General features: G+C 48.3%; 2 protein-coding genes across 4 annotated transcripts in view; both read left to right on the plus strand.

The window, feature by feature from the left end:
* Positions 1-7,386, plus strand: part of LOC144943454 (partitioning defective 3 homolog B-like) — a 98,524-nt gene extending 91,138 nt beyond the window's left edge. For all 3 annotated transcript variants that reach the window (XM_078870885.1, XM_078870883.1, XM_078870884.1), the window contains 2 exons: positions 3,237-3,373; positions 6,548-7,386. In XM_078870885.1, coding sequence (XP_078727011.1) covers positions 3,237-3,373; positions 6,548-6,878 — 468 coding nt within the window. In that variant the 3' untranslated portion in view covers positions 6,879-7,386. The remainder of the gene's footprint in view (positions 1-3,236; positions 3,374-6,547) is intronic.
* Positions 7,387-19,361: 11,975 nt separating this feature from the next.
* The window catches only part of LOC144943455 (neuropilin-2-like), a 32,692-nt gene continuing 31,826 nt past the window's right edge, over positions 19,362-20,227 (plus strand). Inside the window, exon 1 of the mRNA XM_078870886.1 lies at positions 19,362-19,538. Coding sequence (XP_078727012.1) covers positions 19,475-19,538 — 64 coding nt within the window. The 5' untranslated portion in view covers positions 19,362-19,474. The remainder of the gene's footprint in view (positions 19,539-20,227) is intronic.

A 20,227-nucleotide genomic window follows, 5' to 3' on the forward strand; every position in this document is an offset into this window, starting at 1 on the left:
TATATCAGTTGTGATCACGTGACGCTCGGCAGACAAAGTGTATGCACGTACTACTCGTATTGCAAGGCCTCGCTCGTTTATCAAATTCATATTTATTTAAATTGTTTTCTCGTCTTGCAAAACACTCGCAGATCAAGTTACTAGCAATCCAAGGTCTTCTAGTATATGGCAATATTATGTTCAGGAGCTAAGTGCCAACCAATGTCGAGGTCTGTGAGCCACGAGGTGGCTTCAGCAGAGGGTTCGTGTAATTTAGCTTTTCCTCCTCCGTTGAAGGGGTGCAGACCAGAGTGGTTTACTTCTTGGTCCACAGTTTGGGTTGCATGGCCACAAGTGCACAGTGGCTCATGTCTTTAAACTTTCCGCTCGTGAAGGAGATGTGCATATCGGCCTGTTGATGTTCATACGCGGTTGGTGGTGACACCCATCCGTATCTTCGAGGAGAATCAAAGCAGGGAGGTGCGGTGTTGCTGTGTGCGCGCGCTACACAGCCCTACACAGCCCTACACAGCCCTACACAGTCCTATACAGCCCTATACAGCCCTACACAGCACTACACAGTCCTATACAGCCCTATACAGCCCTACACAGCACTACACAGCCCTATACAGCCCTATACAGTCCTACACAGCCCTATACAGCCCTACACAGCACTACACAGCCCTATACAGCCCTACACAGCCCTATACACTCCTATATTCCTACACAGCCCTACAAGTCCTACACAGCGCTACACAGCACTACACAGCCCTATACAGCCCTATACAGTCCTATACAGCCCTACACAGCCCTATACAGCCCTATACACTCCTGTAGTCCTACACAGCCCTACAAGTCCTACACAGCGCTACACAGCGCTACACAGCACTACACAGCCCTATACAGTCCTATACAGCCCTACACAGCCCTATACAGCCCTATACACTCCTATAGTCCTACACAGCCCTACACGTCCTACACAGCGCTACACAGCACACGCACACTGCCCACTGCCCCCCCCCCTTCCCTGCCGGTATGTCCCACATGCCCCCCCACTTCAGCTGCGTAGTAGATTGGCGTGATTAACTCAATTAGCACGGCCAACCAGGCATGGCCCTTGCTGCACCCCCACAGACCTGCCAGGCAGATTATCCGGGCGAGGGTCTCTATTTAAAATCCATTGCATGGATGAGATCTAAAAAAGAAAAAGCAACGTAATTAAGAATAAATACACCTACGAAGGAGTGCTTCGTGTCGAGAGGCAATTTTGCGAAGTGAAGGCTGGCTTTTGGCAGCTCTGGTTTTTGTTAAAAGCCGGCAAAGTGCAGTGCAGAGGGAACCTGGTAAAACACTTTTTTTTTTTACCCCGGAGTTGATATTTTAGGGGCACGTGCAAGCACTTTGCACACCGACTTGGGTTTCAGTTTAGCGACTAAAAAAAAGCGGATTCTGGCCCTTCTCTGTGTTCTTTTGTCTGGGGGGATGCTCGCTGGGTCCAGGTCATGGCATTCATTTTAATTAGTTTCTCATTAGCATCTATTGCCCCTCAGTGTTATCCCGATGGTGCTGTCGGTGTCCTGAAGAACTCGCGCAGCGGAACGTGACAGAGAATGGCCCGCGGAAGTTGATATTGCAGAGCTACCTCGGAGATCGCTCCACGTGACTTCTAGTCCACACAGTCGGGCATAACACTTTGCCACCCGGCCTGCGACGGAGAGTAACATTCATCGCGTGACTGTCAAACCGATATTTTGTTTAATTCTCCGAGCTGGTGTTCAGTCATATTATGTGCAGAAGTCGGTGAGAGGCCCGTGATCATCAACTGGTCTACACTTGAGAATCTGGTTTAATCACAGGAGGCTGAAACCTGGATTCCAACCCCAGGATCTGAGTGGCGTGAGCCCAGGGCTCCGACTTCCTAGCCGTTCGCCCCACCTGCCTTGTGTTTTTTGTATAAATCACGAGGGTGGCTGCCTCTGCTTCCAAGCTCAGTTGCTGTGCGTGCCCCCTGGGACCCGTTGCAGTTTTGCGATTTGACAGAGACTCCCCTTTCTCAGTGAGGAGTTCACGCGGCTGCCCTCTCGCCGCCGTCTGCCATCGCCTCCTCATACCCCTTTTCCCCCCTTCGCTCCCTCTCTCGTTTTTTAATAATTTCAAGAGGAAAAAAACCTCCCACTTTTTTTGCAATCTGCATCCTTCGTTTCAACTTTCTGATGCTCGGGGCGTTTACTATGAGGGCCGTTGATGTTTTATTATTATATAGGGTCATAATTCACAGCCCGTTGTCAATCCACTGCTGGATGAAGGTCTTCCCATGCTGTGTCATTCCACAGCGGGCAGGGGACAGGAGTATTCAGATATCACTCACTGCAGATGTTCGAAGCTATGGTAGGGAATTGAACTCGAGTTTGCCGCGTTCGTAGCGAACGTAGTTCATCTCGCAGAGCTGAATTCTGTACTAATAGAGGTGGCAAGTATTTAGTGTTACCAGTTTATGTGGATGGCTAATAATAGTGGTTTGCATGATAACAAACGTATTAAATAGGGTCATTGTATCGTTCACTTTTGTTGATGATTCTAAGATGATGGTACAACTCAAGTTTGGTCATCTCAGGTGGTACCAACAAGTTAAATATTTGGCCTGGGCCCGTAACCCGTGTATCAACCACTGTGTTCATGTGTGTCTCCTCCTAGGACATCTGACATTTCTATTCGACCCTCCGTAAGGGAAGGGTTCCCCCATCCCCGTGGTAGCGTTAACGCCGGGCACGCGTTTCTGTCCCGTCGGTACCGACCCCTCCTAGTTTCCACCCCACCCTGCGACCTGTGAGGCAGAGGTCGCAACCGGGTACCCGATACCCGTACCCTACCCGATACCCGGCTACCCGTACCCGGCCGGGGACAGGTACCCATTTGCGACCGTGGTGCGGCAGGGTACAGGTAGGCCGTGAGTCACTGGTGAGTCACCGTTTGTCACTCATTTCCCAATGTCTTGTCTCTTCTCACAATTCAAGTTCCTAGAATCAACCCACCCGCGCCTGCAACATGACTTCATCCCAGAGGTCACAATCGGGTACCCGATACCCGTACCCTACCCGATACCCGGCCGGGTACGGGTAGCCGGGTATCGGGTAGGGTACGGGTACCCGTTTGCGACCCTGGTGCGGCCGGGTACGGGTACGGGTAAGGAATCAAAACCCGTTTGCGACCTCTGCCGTGAGGACGCGTGGCCGATGTCCGCGTGTGTGCCCACCCAGGTTCCGGGGCCCACGGAGCACTGGAGCGGCCGCCACTCTGTGTCCGTCGAGATGCAGCAGCAGCAGCAGCGCAGGCGGCAGGAGGAGCGCGAGGGGCTGCTCTCGCCCACGCGGCGGCGGTACAACTCCCTGCCGCGGTGAGGAATCGCGGCTTTGTTTGTCCCGCATGTTTGTCCCGCGACCTCTCGCCGAATCTTATCGCTGCCAAGTTTTCGTGGGAGATGACCGGAAACAGGGAAGATTTCTTCACAATTCTGGCAAATCGCCTGATGAAGCTGGTTGTGATCGCCAGTTAACGTGAACTCGAATTATAAATATTGTGGGTTTACTCTGAGACACACCGGTGTGCTGAAGTAACAACTAATTGGCACGTTTTGTTCACATCCCAAACCTTACCAATTGCCTGTTGAAGGGTGGTGGCGGGTTAACGACACATTTATATTTAAGCGATCTCACCCACAAAAACAACTTTATTATGAATAACGGTGAAAGCCTACGATGTGTTAAACTGAGGCGACGGTCCCACCTGATGACGGAGACTTGTGTTGCCTCCGAAACGTCGTGATTTTATTGTTTTATTTGTATTAATTTTTATTTCAATTTTTTACCTACGTGACTTTACCGAAAGAACTAAGAGTATGAATCCTTGCAGTCACGAAAACTTCTAATCTAGAATCCAGTCGAGTAGTTTGCGGCTTTATTTATTTATTGTTTGGACCACCACGCCGGCACACAATGGCCTCCTCTTGCGAATGACGCCGGAGGGTTCGCCAACGTCCACTTGCGAAGCGGACAGCACGCAACTCTTCGGTGACTGCTTCGACAGCAGTCGCCGGTTCGGCAGCCGCTGGATTCGAACTATCAGCGTCTGCAACGAGCGGTGGGAATGTACTTACGGCTCGGCCGCCCCGGAGACTTTTGACATCTGCGTCATATTCTCGTATTTTTAAACCATTACCTCAGGTTGAAAGCATTTGTGCGCATTAGTTCTGTCCATCTATAACGGTGGGGGGGGGGGGCAGGGGTGAAAGGGGTGGGGGGAGGTGCTATGGTAACTCTCTGAAAGATAATTCAATATGAATGTAACTGCAGCATGAGGTTGTGTTGCTATTAGAAACTTATCCTTTTGGAACCGGGCGAACTGATTAAAGATTTGCCTAAAACTTTCAAATACAAACCAGAGGAAATAGGAATAGGCAAATGCATTTTTTATACGATGCAAATGTAGTTTGCCTGTTGCCGTCCATACTGCATATTAAATATTTAAAAAGACAAAAGCATGATGGAAAGTATCACATGATCCATGCGTATTCATGATTTTTCCTAACTTGTATCCAGATTTTTTGTCTTACCTAAAATGAGCCTTTATATTTATATATTTTTTTACGAAATATTAAGTAACTGCTCCATACCCTTATTTTTTGGCCGTAAACAATTTCTACTTGATCAAATGTAACATCCGTGCCACAAAGTGGCCCATAGATGTCAGTACAGCAATTAGGTCATCACCTGCTTCTGAGAGTTTGAGTTCTATTCATTTGTATGGGTTCGGGTTTTCTCCAAGTGCTGTGTTTTCCTTCCACATATAAAAATACTTAATTACGAATTGGCCGCTCCGTCGACGTGGGACACTGCTGAAAAAACACATCGTAACAAAGTAGTACATTCCTGGGTAAAAAAAAAAGGGCTATTGTTACACCGCGTATGATCAAGACGTGCAGATGGTGGCCACCACGTTGAGTTGTGGTGCTTATGAACGTCGGAGAATCTGTGTGTAATCTCTTCAGTCGACGGCGATAATTCACCCGACGGCGGGTTATGGTACGCTGTGAAAACACGCGACCATGGTTGATGGCGTCGCTGACGCAATGAAACGTGCCGTGGGGGGAATGAATCGGAATATTTATCTATACTGGAGGGATCCGATGAGATGTTAAGCTCTTTTTCACAGATGTCCATGGGGGCAGGTCTGAAAGTTATAATAACAAATAGTTCAAAAACACAATAGGAGTGCAAAGTATTGGAAAGCTAAGAAAAAAATATATACCTTACCTATATACTTCACCAGGTAAGGCCCACCGAGCTGTTTTCTTTTTCAAAAGCGACCTGGCCACAAATGATAGCTCAACGAAGTGGCCTATCATCATGTCGAAATTTATAACAGCAGCCAAATCATCTAAATGATCCAAACGCATGGCGAGGGACCAGCGCCCTTGTTTGCCTTGCCGCCTGCAGCTGTCGCATACATTTTTTCCGATTTCTTTAGTTAAATATAATAAATTATGGGGGTAAAAGTAAAAAAAACTAAAACCACCTCGCCCGGCATCCCGTGAGATCTCCTGCTGCTGCTCGGCAGCTTGGAAGCCGCCCGCGTGTGGAAAAACTCCGAATTGCCCCTCCTGGTTTTGCATCCTGCTTGCTGAAGCTCCCCCGGGCGTCATTAGACAAATTTTCGGACACTAATCATCGGGTTAGCAATGGTGAACTCAAGGAAAAAAAAATGATATACAATAAAATAATAAAGGAACCCGGGGAAGGGTTTTTGTTTTCCTTGGAGAAAGCGTATTGGAAAATTAGCGCTGGAGCGGCGATCCAGCCGCCCACGTGATAATACGGCCAAGATAAAGGCATGTATCTTTTAACGCTCTTTTCAACTTGATAGGTGAAATCGGTTATGCTCTGTTCATCCGTGCGTAATGGGAAGGGTGCACGATGACTCTTGTAGGTACGGTCCATTGTGTACAAGTCCGGAGTATACAAAGTTGTGTTGCTATTTGGGACTTGAAAGCTGGCAAATATTTTATGAAAGAGTTGTCCAAAAATGTGAAGACCGATCCAGTGCAAAAGGACACTTTGCAAATATTGCAGAGGTATTTTAATCTGACTGCCCCCCTGGCTTCCGTATTGTGAATAAAATTATTCTGAAGACAAATGCGTATTCTCGTCTTACAAAGATAACCTCAATACTCGTCTTCAAGAGGGTCCCGTTTATCACATTTTGACCAATTCCTTCTTTCGCGTGTGCACGTACGAGGGAAGAGTACTCGCAAAACAAATCGGTATGTCCAGTTTAGGTCAGCAACCTGCTTCCTGCAGGTTGCCAACTCGCAGTCCCATGAAATGTGGGTATCTGCCGCACACAGTGACACATGCCACGATCGCAGACACGCCACCCACAACCCTTCCCCCGCCACCCCTCCCGTCAAGGTTGAGACCCAGGATCCATTTTGCCGTCGATGCCGTCGCCAACTTTTCCTCCCCTCTCCCGACGCTTTTTTTCTCCCCCCCCCACCACCACCTCCACGCTTCAGGCTCGCGAAGAAGTCTCCTCCGCGGAGCCAATCGGGGCCTCCCGGCAGCGCGGGTTGGGCCTCCCGGGGCGCGGACGACGCGTCGGCGTGGAACGGCCACGCTGGGCGGCCGGCCCACCCCAGCTCGTGCCACAGCCTGGAGGAGGAGGAGGGGGGGGCGGCGGTGTTCGAGTTCCCTTGCCCCGGACGGCGGGCACACAGCCCCCTGCGCAGGGACGTGCCGCCCACGTTTGTTGGCGGTGGCGGCGGCACGCTGGCCGACGCGCCGGACTACGCGGCCGAGATGCAGAGACTCGCGGGCCCGGCCGCCGCCCGGCCGAACCGCGTCTGAAGCCACGGAGCGCGCTTCGTGCGTTGCGTTGTGGCGCGCGTGGAGAAGGCGAGCTAGCCGGGTTCGCTGCGGACAAACGTGAAGCGACGGACGCTGACGGTCGTGGGAGATGCGTAAACAAGCACGCGCATTACACTGGAGTAGGAGTGGCAGGCGACAGCGTGGCCTCTTATAGTTGGATGCTATTTTATTTAAATTTTCCCCCCACGTTTTCTAGCGGCAAGACGGCTAATGTGTTTTATATATATTGTGCATTTGCAGGGCCATTTTTATGTATGTTCTGTAAAACACTGCATTTCGTGGTGTTAAACTGTGGATTGTAATTGGTAGTGGTGTAGAGCAAGTGGGACATGTTCTCAAGGTGTTCCGTGCCCCTGAGCCACTTTTTGAGAAACGAAGGACTGTGAAGGCCTCATGCAGGAACGTTTTAGCCAATCGGAACTGTGTTTTTGTGATCATATGGGTTCGATCAACCAATCATATTGCTTTAATAAAAAAATTAACGTGTCTAGTTTTTCTGAGCCTTTCCAACATTTCATGATTCAGCAATAATAATAAAAAAATATTTTCTCATGCTCACGATACATGCATCGAATTGTGCATGTGAAAACTGACTGCTGGATTTTGAACTCTATGCTGTTACATTTAGACTTGGAGGTGCTGCGGTGGTGTAATGGTTTGTACATCAGACTTGCATGACTGGACATCTGTGAAACAGAGCTTTATAGCTCTTCGGATTCCTCTAGTATAAATACACATTCTGATTCTGCATTGCAGAGGTCACCAGTTCAGTTTGCAAGTTTTATAATTAAAAAAAAAACGTCCCTCTCACTGTACAGGTAAACCGCAGTCAACCGGGAGTGTTCCTTGTGGTGGGGTACGATTTAGGAAGTCCAACCTCTTCCAAGCCATCTGCCCAGCATTAGAAGAGTAGGCCAAAGTATCCTCGAGAGAGAGAGCTCCAAAAAGAGGCCATTCCACCAGCATTTTAGGGCTGCTCCTTTACCTTCAATTCATACAAATGAAGTGAGCAACACTCTGCAGTCTGCAAACAATCAGAACAAAATTGGAAGCTGTGCCGATAAGACTGCAAAAACGAAGATCGAACAAAAACTACTAATATTTTCCGAAATGAATTCGTGGAGACCCCTGAATTCATGGAACCGCCGATGGTGGGATGATTTGTTACGCGCGTCTAAGTGCTTGTCAACACTTTCGATACATTTCGGAGAACCCGTGTCATCGTGAATACTGACGCGTGCGCGGTTGGCCACGTCACCATCCCAAGGCATCGTTTGTGTGGCCCGTGGTAGTTCTCCCGTCTTAGTCTCCCACCGGTGGCGTCTTATTAAAGCACCTTAAAGACTTCTAAATTCAAATCAAAAACTAGTTTTTTTTTCATTCCATGGTCCACTACCTGTCCCCATTCCTTATTCGTTCCGAAGGTAGAAAATGTAATCTCCCTTAACGGGTGATCACGTACGTTCCGGTAATGTTTTAAATTTAAACGTCTGTAAAACACAGACGTTTAAAGTGTAACAGATGCCTCATGTGCTCTCAATAAATTAATAACGCTTGATCTCGAAGTATGTTAACTTCACAATGACGGTCCAGTGGGATCAATCCGAATAGATGTTTCTGGCACGGCTTAAATGTTCAGAGGCATGCGGTTTTTATCATTTGACTACCCTAAACTGAATTTATGATAATTCAGTATTCGAGTGGATAGCTGCTCATGCGTGCAATACATCATGGGTGGTGTAAACATTCAACATGCCCAGTAATTCACTTGAAATGTTGCAGTCAAGAGTCTGCATTTGATTCAAGATGTTTTTTTTGTTACATTGCCGTGAATAGTAGCGGCCTCGAGTGGCTGCAGAGGGTGATGTGACTAATCGAAAACATCAGTTGAAGAATCTGTCCATGCATCGATTCATCGATTCATCGTCCCACTCGTTCTGTCCAGTACAGGTAATGCCTTCTCAACCTCTCAAAGGAAAACCACAATGCCGATTTAACCTTAGCACACAGTCTCTGGAATTTTAATTTACCACAAACTGCCCTTGTTCTCCCGAGATTTAAATCCTCCATCTATGAAGGCACACGTGCGTTAAACTCCGATTTCAGCAACTGTGGACGGGCACCTGTGGATTAGAAACAGACTTCATGGCAGCGTATACTTTGAAGTCTCTGCATATTTTTAGATTTCGTGTCTGTCGCTTAAAACCCCTGGCCCCTTTTTTTTTACCGAAGATGGTGTAAACACAACCAGCTTTAGTTTATTTTTTTTATCTTTTTAAAGAAAAGGGGAAGAGAAAAAGTGGAACTGCAACAATTTAAAAAGAATGTTGTCTTGCCGGGCCAATGATAAGCGTTTAATGTTGTGTTCCGTGTAACCCGTTGCGCATTTCGGGTTTGACGAGGATGTGAATACGTTGGGCGAGTGGAAATTTCCTCGGGAGAAAGCGGTTCTCCTCTGGAGTGGATGCGGTGAATTGCTCCGACTGGAAAAGCCATAGGGTGAGAGTTATGCAATCCGAGACTGGATTTCCCATTACTTGTTTCCATACCCGGCTCTGTTTACCACCACTTTGTAACGTTTCCCTTAACCCACAAATCTCCAAAATGGGCATCATTTTACGTTGTGCGTTTGTCAATATATGTCCAACTTCTCTCTCGCACCGTACGTAGCCAAAACCGTGCTAATCGTCAACATGTCCAATAGTTTCACCTTCTCAATGTGGCCCGCACCTCAAGGACGCTGCCCGCATGTCATTTAATCACCGCCGAGCGGTGATGCAGTCCAACAGGCAGGGCAGACGGCGCAAAGTCGTGAGGCCTGAACTTGAACTCGACAGGGGCAGCTGACAGCACGGATGACTGTGGGGGGGGGGGGGGTGCCAGCATAGAGGGGTAGCAGCCACAGGAGGATGAGCAAATCATCGCACTGATCGAAGGGCGACTTGGGTCGCGACTTTTGATCGAGATCTTTGGTAGCGGCGACGACATCTGTAGCGGTGGGAGTCGATTCATTGAAACTGGAACGTTATTAACAAGTATTTGGGTAAATCTTGACTTAAAGCTTTCGTGACTGCAGAAAATCTTATTCTTTGGGTCTTTCGGTAAAGTCACGTAGATAGGTTCAAATAAAATAACAAAAAAATACGACGTTTCGTCATCATTCGTGTCACGTTCCTGATGACGACCGCTTGCGTTGCGATGGAAACGTCGCAGTTTTTTGTTATTTTATTTGAACCTATTTCCGTGACTTTACCGAAAGACCCAAAGAATACGTATTCGGGTACTTGTAGGGCTTCGTAAACCGTTCTTTGGTTGGTGGGCAAAAAATGGCACGCAACGCAACTACGAGCCTGAAAATGTTGCGTGTAGTCGTCCGCATCTTGCAAAGGTTCTACAAATTTGTTCGTAAGCTGGATGCCACTGTCAAAACTTGGACTCGAGGAGCGAACGAGAGACGGTGAGAAAAAAAATCGAGAAACAATATACAAACGATGTGGCCACAATTTTTTGCCGAACGAATCCCAACAACAACAAAAATGTGCCTGTCACGAAAACACCGCGTGGATTTCTTTCAGCTCCTGCTCTCGGTCAAATTCACAGTTTGCTTCTGTCGAGTTTAAATGCTTGGGACGTGGGTTTACCAGCCGGCCCGTGAGGTGAAAGACAAAGTCGTGTTCGATTACGACACGGGAGAGAGGAGGGCTTCTGCGCGGCTGGTCTCTTCTCGTCTCGTTCTCTGCTCCCTTAACATTCGTGGCGCGTTAGTGAGCGTGGCGGCACATTTGTCCGTTCGTTCTTCCGCAGCGTCTCTCAGCAAAAGGTGTGATGCACCGTAACAAATTAACCCGTAAAAACGAAGTTTTTCACTATAATTCCTTTATATGCGTGGCATCGGTTTTATTTTATTATTCATTTCTGTTTTTCTTGAGTAGGAGTTTCATTTTTATCACATTGGTATTTTAAATTAAATATGAATTTTTTTTTTCCTACAAAGTGGAAAATTTTGGAAAATTTTTTTCACGAAAATAAATTGTCACGCACAACGAGTTTGTGTGCAAAATGTCAGCTCGATTGGATCACGGGAAGTGGGTTAAAAAACGACCGAAAGATTTGCACGGTCGTAAGCGCGCAAGCAAGCAAGAGAACTTAATATAAAGGATTTAAAAAAAGAAACAACACGGAACGAATTTGCACGTTCCCCTACTTCGTAAATGCCAATCGGTGTAGCGGACTCTCTCCCGAAGAGTTGCCTACGTACGGCGCGGAAGAAGTTCCAACATTACAAACGCAATCAAATTCCTTGATTTTCACATTTTGTGTGTTTCGTACATTGTAGGAAAGTTGATGATAACGAGTGATGGAATGTAAATCGCGTCGTCGCAGTGTCGATTGGCGGAACATGGAAACGTGCCCTGCGTGGCGTGTGGCGTGCGCAGGGGAATTGGGAACACGAGCGCTGATGTCACCGAAGGCAGTGCTCACGAACCACAGCACGGCAGTGAATGAGGTCGCGAGCTTCCTTTTGTGCAGTTTCCAACACACGGGAAGCTTAATTGGGCCACCCCCCCCCCCCTGATAATTAATTGGGCTGTCCGTTAATTGCGTTTAACGAATGTTGCCCAAGCTGCGCTTGGCTGACATCCAGCAGCGTGAATGTGGGTGAATCTTAATCGCTCTTAATTGCTGCTCAGCCGTTACCGCACTCACGGTGCAATTACTACGACAATGGCGATAATGATTAACATTTTAAACCCAGTGTGACTGCAGAGCGACAACCAGAGGTCGCAAACGGGTTTTGATTCCTTACCCGTACCCGGCCGCACCAGGGTCGCAAACGGGTACCCGTACCCGGCCGTATCCGTACCCTACCCGTACCCGGCCGGGTACGGGTAGGGTACGGGTATCGGGTACCTGATTGCGACCTCTGGGATGAAGCCATGTTGCAGGCGCGGGTGGGTTGATTCTAGGAACTTGAATTGTGAGAAGAGACAAGACGTTGGCAAATGAGTGACAAACAGTTACACACCAGTGAATCACGGCCTACCCGTACCCGGCCGCACTAGGGTCGCAAACGGGTACCCGTACCCGGCCGGGTACGGGTAGCCGGGTATCGGGTAGGGTACGGGTATCGGGTACCCGGTTGCGACCTCTGGCGACAACGTTTGTCTCGGCTTCAATCTTTCCGTCAATGTGTTCATATTAATAATGCAAATTACCAGCTCTCATGCCACCTGGATTCGTATTCTGCTTTAGCTGTGTCTCGCAAGGTTACGTTTTCCACAGTGTGTGAATTAGGGGTGTGATTATGTATCGATTACTATCGATTATTTAGCTCCTGGCACGTGCATCGAAGGAAGACGCGTGTGTAAGAATCTGTAAGAGTCGTACACACAGGTGTATGAAGGTTAAAATGTTTCCTTCACCGCTCCAGTCACTAGAGGCGCTACCATTCACCGAAATAAAGGAATCAATTATTGGGAGAGTCACAAACACTGGGTGACGATTCACAGGATGTTGTTCTACTCATAGTGTACATTACGACGCGAGGTTTGATTCTCGGAACTCAAAAAAACCCACGAACATCTCTGTACCAAGGTTCTAATAATAATGATAATATAGTGTCTATTCTAGTTCTCATGTTCCACCGCTTCCTGCCCAGTAGAAATGAGTAGTCATTGCGTTTACATGCATCCGGTTCACATGACACGTCGATATTGCACACGGAATGCAGAAGCCGTGTAGTGCGCCTTGTGATGAACAAGCATCGTGCTTGTGATTAATAATGCCGACTGCAAAGGGGAACTATCGTTTTGCCAAACAAAGTTGTTTCCCTTAAACCAGTGGTTCTTAACTTTTACTGCAGCGTTGCACCCATTTGGTTCTAAATCTTTAAAATGTATAATGTGAATAAATAAATCCATAAGGTTTGAAACAAAGTAGTTGTCCTTACGTTCCCGTGCTTAATTTGTGTTTCGATGATTTACCTTCGAAAAATAATCTGGCCATGTGTCGCACTCCCAGAAAGGGCATCTGGCATCCCAAGGGGGTGGCGTGCACCCCAGGTTAAGAACCACTGCCTTAACACCCCAACGCGTGGCCTAAAATATTCCACGGGGCGCGCTCGGCGTTTGAACCACTTCGTGCACGGTGACGTGTTCATCGCAATGATTGAGTCTCGTTTGGGGTCAACAGTGCCGGCTGTCACATGTTGTACACGTGGGCATGGGAACATAAACGGCTGGGCAAGCAAACTGCCCTCCCCCCACTCTCCATCTTTTTGGAACGGATGTGCCAGCCACATGCCCTGCTTTCTCAATTTCAAGCCAAGCAGTCTTGAGCCTGTTTGGATTTTTGATGGATGACCACCGGGGTTTGTTGCCACGTGTTGTAGGCGTGGGGCTGCGTGGTGGCCACGAGTTAGCAGTGTTGAGTGTCACCCCATCCCCTCGTGCGCGTGGTGGGTTTTCGCCGGGTTTCCCGCTTTCTTCCAACGTGAAACCAAGCACTCATTCACGGAATTGGCCAAACATCCCAATGCAAGAAGGACCCTTAAAAAAAACAGGTCCTTGAGACTTAAGTGAGGCTTTCCTGTCAAAATAATTGTTACCATTATTATTGGCTGATCATGTTCATGACACGGACCACCACGGATTCATGCAGTCCCCCCAAACTTAAATTGTTCTCACATCACCTGACACCAACGCCTGGCTGCCACGGTACCCGTTATAACTCGCCGGGCAGTTCTTTACGATTCGATTAATTGTCGTGGTTCGATTCACGAATTCTGTTTTTTGTTATTTTTATCATCGTGATGAAAACGGCGCCTCTGGTGGCTGCGGGGGGTCATGCGACCTAATTTACAGCGTGTACGGATCGATAAACGAGATCAAACTTCACGCACGCGACTCAGATGCACGCGACTTTAATTGATTGAATCAACTGCGTTGTTGCGTGCCCAGAGTTCACGCAGAAATGTCACATTTGCCAAGTCTACCAACTTAAGCTGCCTACCGGTTTACAAAACGAATCGCACCGTTTTGTAAAAGTTTTGGAGAAACATAAAAACCCACAACAAAATGTCGATGCAATTGTTGCTTTGCAAATCGGAATGCGCCCAAAGGGTTGAAGAATCGATGACCTGCTGAAATCCATAGGAGTGACCTGCGTGCAAGACGAACATTAGTTCTGTATTTCAGAATATTTATACTGAAGGAATCCGATGAGCTATAAAGCTCTTTTGCACAGACATCCAGTCGGGGCGGAAAATAACGTTACAACAACAAACAGTAAAAAAACATGACAGTCGTGCAACGTACAGGAAAGCTAAACAAATCACCCGAACACATGCAAACAAAACTAAACCATCCCCATCCTACCAGGCAAAAAGCCCACTGAGGTATGCACTTATTTTTACAGAAGCAACCTGGCCACAAATGGATAAGTCAACAACGTAGCCCCAACCTTGTTACTTTTGCAGGAACCTCAACTCCGATGCCCACGTGGTGTGTGATTCAAGGGTAACATTCGCAGTCGTTTTGAAACTATGGCACTGGGATTTCGGACTTGGCATGGAACGATTCTTCCAAAACCCGCCAACCTCACAGTTAGATTAATCTTCACAAATAACAAGGGTTACAATTGAATTCAATAATTCGATGTAGGAACGAGGTTTAACCGTGTCATTCGGATTTTGGTCTTTTTTTCTCTCTCGTTCGTCCAGTTTTGTTCACCCCCAATAGCTTACGTTTGACATTACGATATCATTTGCATATAATTCGCACCTTTTTCAATCTACGACGTGCAGTGTCGGCCATGGTTGTTGTTTTGACCATACTTCACCGTGCCCGTAAGTATGGTGAAGGGGCAGGGAAGGCCGGACCGGTTTAGAGATGTCACCTGCCTCTTGATGTTGCCTGTTGCCAGGAATCGAACTCAACTTTCCTGGACTCTGCGCACAACGCAACTCGGCTCCCCCCCTCCCCCCCTCCCCCAATTTCATTTTCAGGGCGTTTGATTTACAGCAACACTCAGTGTCGGACTCACGAGGGTTCCTTCTTTGAGTTTTTAGTTTAAGATTATTATTGTTTTAGCCAATTCATAACGAGTGTGTTTATACAGGTGGGTGGGGGGGGGGAATTGAGTACCCGGAGACCCCCCCCCCCCAAAAAAAAAAGAAAACGCGAGGGGAGGGGGGGGAGATACAATAATCGATTGTAGAGCGTTAAGCGACGCTCACGAATCCAGTTCGACGTTGTGACTAACTGCGACCACGAGAATCTGTTCCGAAAGATGCCCCATCGACGCGTCTTTACGCACGTGCGCGCATGCTGCTAGCGGCATGCGATGAGCCACGGTTTTAGGTGCGGCGCAAATGTCCGTCGCGAAGGGACGCGTGAAAGGAGTTGTCCTTCACGGGGAGAGCTCGATGCCCGAGTCGTCGTGACTGACGGTGGAGGAGAGCGGTGAATGTTGGCATTCGGGGGGGGACTTTTATATCGTGTCAAAGAGCATTGGATTTGGGATTTTCCAGTCGGCGAAGCTGTCGTGAGTTGACGTTGCACACAAGCTTGTGCCTTTTTAATGAGATTTTTTGTTTTCGGCGGGGGCGGGGAAATTTGTACAAAGATTTTTGTGACCGTTTAAAAAAAAAAACAGCTCAGTAATCAAAAGTATCGTGATGGCACGTGACTAAGTGTTCTGTCATTCTTTATTTCTGTGAATATCGTTTAGAACGTCCAAATGACTTTTATGGGCACAGCTAATGTATAGGTGGTGTGCTAAGCTAACTTAACGTGCAATTTGTCGCAACTTTGTGTCCATAGCAATTTCATAAATACTTTTTTTTCGCCAATTATGAAAATGAATGTTATTACGCAATAATTACAATTTGTAGCCCTTTTTCGATCCACCACCGAATGAAGGCCCTGTCAGTCGTGAGTGTTGTTTGGACCATACGTCACCGCACTGGGCAGTGTGGGGTAGCGAAGGGGTGGTGGGGTTAGTGGGGGTGACCTCGACCGGTCTGGCGATCGCTCACCACTGCTGTTTTATCTCCGGGAAATAAAACACAGCTTTGCAGGGTTCCCTGTGCAATGCACTCATCACTGCGCCACCCCTCCCCCCAAAGTAGTATTATTATTATTTTGTATCGAACATTAAAGGGGAGCTGGCCTGATCACACTGGAGTTGCAATCCAGAGTTCGACGGGTTCGATCTCTTGGCGCGGCAGTCAAAAAAATTGCCACGTTTCTTCATAACCTCGCAACCTCTGTCCGCCCGGCAGCTATAACCGGGCAACACCGCAGGAGGTTGATCAGCAGGACGCGTGTGATGGATTAAAGTGTGGCTACTCCAACCTCTTCCAACACGTCTAGCCAGCTTGGAAAAGTAGGCCAAACTACCCTCGGGGGGGGGGGGGGAGTACTAAACTTTCCCTCTCGTGGGTGGCCCTTCAATCGCAGGGGCCTGCACCTTAACCTTCATACAACATTACATTTCTAAAGCGGTCAAGATGAACTTTATCGAATGCACGAATCCACAGAAGCCCTCTGGCTCCTATCAGGGCAAGGCGCTGAAGCTTCTGTGTGCGTCAATACGATGCAAAAGAGTTGGAGCTGCGCACAGCATCTGAAACCAGATAAATGTGAGAATACATTGCGTAGCTGTGGGTCACGGTGTAGTGAGCTGAGACTGTTCGTATCAGACACTGGGAACCCATAACGCGACTACAACCACCAATTAGTGAAAAGTTTTCATCGTATTTATTTAAGGGAAGACTTCCACCACTTAATGTTTCCTTAACCTCCCTACACTTCGTTATATTTTATTAAAAAACTGCAGTACGGACAGAGGCAAGTTGTATTTGATAAAATGAAGAAGAAAAACAACCTCCGTAGTTAAACTTTTAAGAAAACGATAAATACAAAAAAAATCAACGGATCTGGTCAGCTTTTTACAGAAACAATGTTTACGTCGCAAACGACGGTAGTGCGGAATGCATCCAGAGTTTTCTCGGCTCATTTTCTTTTTTCCCCATTTGTAAGATTTGGCACTTTCTTGGGTGGTCATTGGTGGAAATTCCACGTGGCTGTAGCAGGGGACGAAGCTGTCCATTGGGACAAGCGCGTTGTTCGCGTTGAGGCCACCACATGCCAGGGAGTCGCTGTGTGTGATTGTATAAACAGCTCTACATGTACATTATTAGCCTCATGGGTATTGTGTGTGTGTCGCCACAGATGACATGCATTGCTCATCTTTAATAAAAACTGTGACGGCCAATTCGCAAAGGTGGTTGTATCCGCACTCTACCGAAAACAAGTATGATGTACATATCAAGACGAAATTTTAAATCAATAATAATAAAAAGATCTTTGTAGATTATACGGTTCTTATGTTTGCATGCGTTTTTGCTTTACACGACTTCAACATTGTGGTATGTGTGTGTGTGGGCTGTGGGGAGCGGTCTTGTTGCGGTTAGCGCTCCGAACCCGGCGACCCGAGTTCAGTACCCGCTCACGGATAAGACCAGATGATCTGAACCGGTCCTGGGTCCCCCCTAGGTCGACTCAGCCTTTAATGAGTACCTGGTGCAGTGTGTAAACATCAGCATTGGGGAGACAAAGGTGGTCGGGCGTGGTGATGGCCACCCACCCCCTCGTGTACCGTTCCGGCCTTCATAGGTGCTCACTAACAGCACTTGCCCCAACCGTCAGTTAGAGGCTACCAGGGGGGTCTTTGTCTTTGTACCTCGACGTGTCCTTAGCGTGGCACCAGCATTGTAGTGAGTGCTGCTGTGACTGTGTGCGTGCACGTGTCTCGACATAACAGGTCACGGTTTTTTTCTTCTTTATCAACATTTCTCTCGTTCACCTTTTGATTTCGTCATTCTCAAACTTGACAATCGTTCAGCACCTATCCTAGGTATTCGTTTTGTGGTGCCTCGTTGTCCGGTCACGTCCCTTCAACGATTCGTTTTCCTTTGTTGAGCGAACTTGTTGTACGTGACTTTTCTTTTCCGCGTATTTGTATTGAGTTCAACTTTGCAGCCTACTTTGTGAGTCGTAAAGAGAGTTCGGACCCTTCGTTTGCAATCGGTGAAGACTGCCTGCTATGACGAAGCGTGGAGAGATGAATGTTTGGGATTACAGCACACAGAGAGGGACGAAAATAACGCATGGGTTACAGAACAAAGGCAGCTTACAGCAGACATCACCACGATGACTGTTCGTGACAGTGAAGTGGGCTTGGGCAGGAACATCGCTAGACGAGATGAAGGCCCGCGGATGAGACTGGTGCAGGCAGAACGGCAGCCAAAGAGAAATGCGCCCGAGATGATGACGAAGACAAAATGTTGGATCGACGAGAGGAGCAGGAGCGACGTGGATCGTGGAACCGCAGGACCTTGAAGCAAAGTTTCGATAGATCAGGGGGTGATGACGACGACGATGATGATGGTGGTGGTGTTTATGTATGTACACGCGCGCTACGCAGTCCATGCGAGTTGTGCACTTGTGACGGGGAAGTTGCCAGTGATGGATGCTCGCAACTCGTGTCGGTGAAGATCCCAGCTTCCGTCCCTTGCCGTGACATCCTCTCCCCGCTTAGGAAGCGCCTACGTCAGCTGCCCGTGTCCGTTCGTGAGGGTGGGAGAGGCTGGAGAGAGCGTGGGAGAGAGTGGGAGACGCGGTGAGAGGCTAGGATGTGCGGGGAGAGGGTGCGAGTTGATGGGGAAAGGGGAGCGCGTTGGAGAATCGCAGTGTGAGCGTTAAAGAGAAAGGGGGGTGAGAGAGAGAGGGGGGCAGATTTGTAGAGAATGGGAGAGTCAAATGGAGAGTGTGAGATTGGAGGCGAGTATGAAGGAAGAGCAAATGGAGACGGTGGGAGAGGCACAGAGAGATATAGAGAGAGAGAGAGACACACAGAGATTGGAAGTGGGTGAGAGATAGGGAAAGATAGAGAGTGCGATTATTAGGGGGGAGTCGAGAAGGGATGCGACGGGGAGTTTGTGGAGGAGGCAGAGTAAAGAAGGGGGGGGGGCAGACATTGGGAGAGGGTGGGAGACAGGGACACAGATGGAGAGCGTGGAAAAATGAGGGAGAGTTTGGAAAGGAAGACGAAAGGGAGACGCGCAGACGGAGAGATGCAGATGGGAGGACGTTGAGACAGCGATGGGGGAGAATAACATCAGGAGGATCAAAGTGGCTCCGAAAGTAGCAAGGATGTAGGCAGGGAGGGGAAGAGGAGGGGAGAAGGGGCAGGGAGAGCGGCTGATGAAAAGGGAGGAGGGAGCCGATCTTGGGGACGGGGGGCGGGGGGGTCTGGGAATCGAGCACGAGAGTGGGTTGAGGTTGTGGGGTGGAGCGGTGCTGGTGGGGGTGGAGTGGGGGGTGGAGTAGGGTGGGGGGGGCACCGAGGAGCCCCTAACGCAGCCGGGCGGATAGAGGCAGTGTCTGTGGAGTCGGCGAGCAGAGAGCAGCAGCAGGGAGTCGCAGCCGCCTCGGGTGTTAGAGGGGGAACCTCTCTGCTACTCTGCACACCGATAGCTCCCAGGTGCATCATCAGCAGCAGCAGCTACGATGAGACCTCTCGCTTGGGTCGCTGTGTTTCTGTGCGCGCTCCTCGCAAGAATAGTGAGTGCTGGTAAGTGCCCGGTTCGTCTTATCTCAGGAATTCCCCAATCTCCGCATTCGGTGCTACGGAATAAGAATTCGCGTTTAGTCCTCTTCGGATATAATGTTAAATTGACAGACGTGCGAATAACGTTAACCTTTCGCGTGGCTTTATTTGACAGCTCTAGTAGTTGAATGCTGCGTGGTCGATGATCCCTGTTCGCCGGGGTGTCTCGGCTAACGGAGTGGACCGCGTGAGAAGGCTGCTGGCGTTTTACACTCCACGCCATTCAGTGCCCCCTGGCCAACAAGTTTGATGCGCGGTGCACTCTGCTTCGTGAACAATTATCCTCATTGATGTTACTTCTATTCTGGTAAACTTTCAGTTGGTTCATACTCTTAGTTCTTTCGGTAAAGTCACGTAGGTAAAAAATGAAATAAAAAATAATAAAAATAAAACAATGAAAATCACGACGTTTCGGAGGCAACAACAAAGGTTAGATTTTCATTGTTTTATTTTTATTAATTTTTATTTAATTTTTTACCTACGTGACTTTACCGAAAGAACTAAGAGTATGAATCCTTGCAGTCACGAAAGCTTCAAATCTAGAATTTTCAGTTGGTTGGCTGTCGTGGTCTTTGATGTGAGTAATTCGTTCAGCATGATTCAATAACTGATCGATTTCGCCAGGACTAACAGATCTGTAGGATTATCAGAGA

Source organism: Lampetra fluviatilis, chromosome 31 (assembly GCF_964198595.1).
Source record: "Lampetra fluviatilis chromosome 31, kcLamFluv1.1, whole genome shotgun sequence".
Classification (NCBI taxonomy): Eukaryota; Metazoa; Chordata; class Hyperoartia; order Petromyzontiformes; family Petromyzontidae; genus Lampetra; species Lampetra fluviatilis.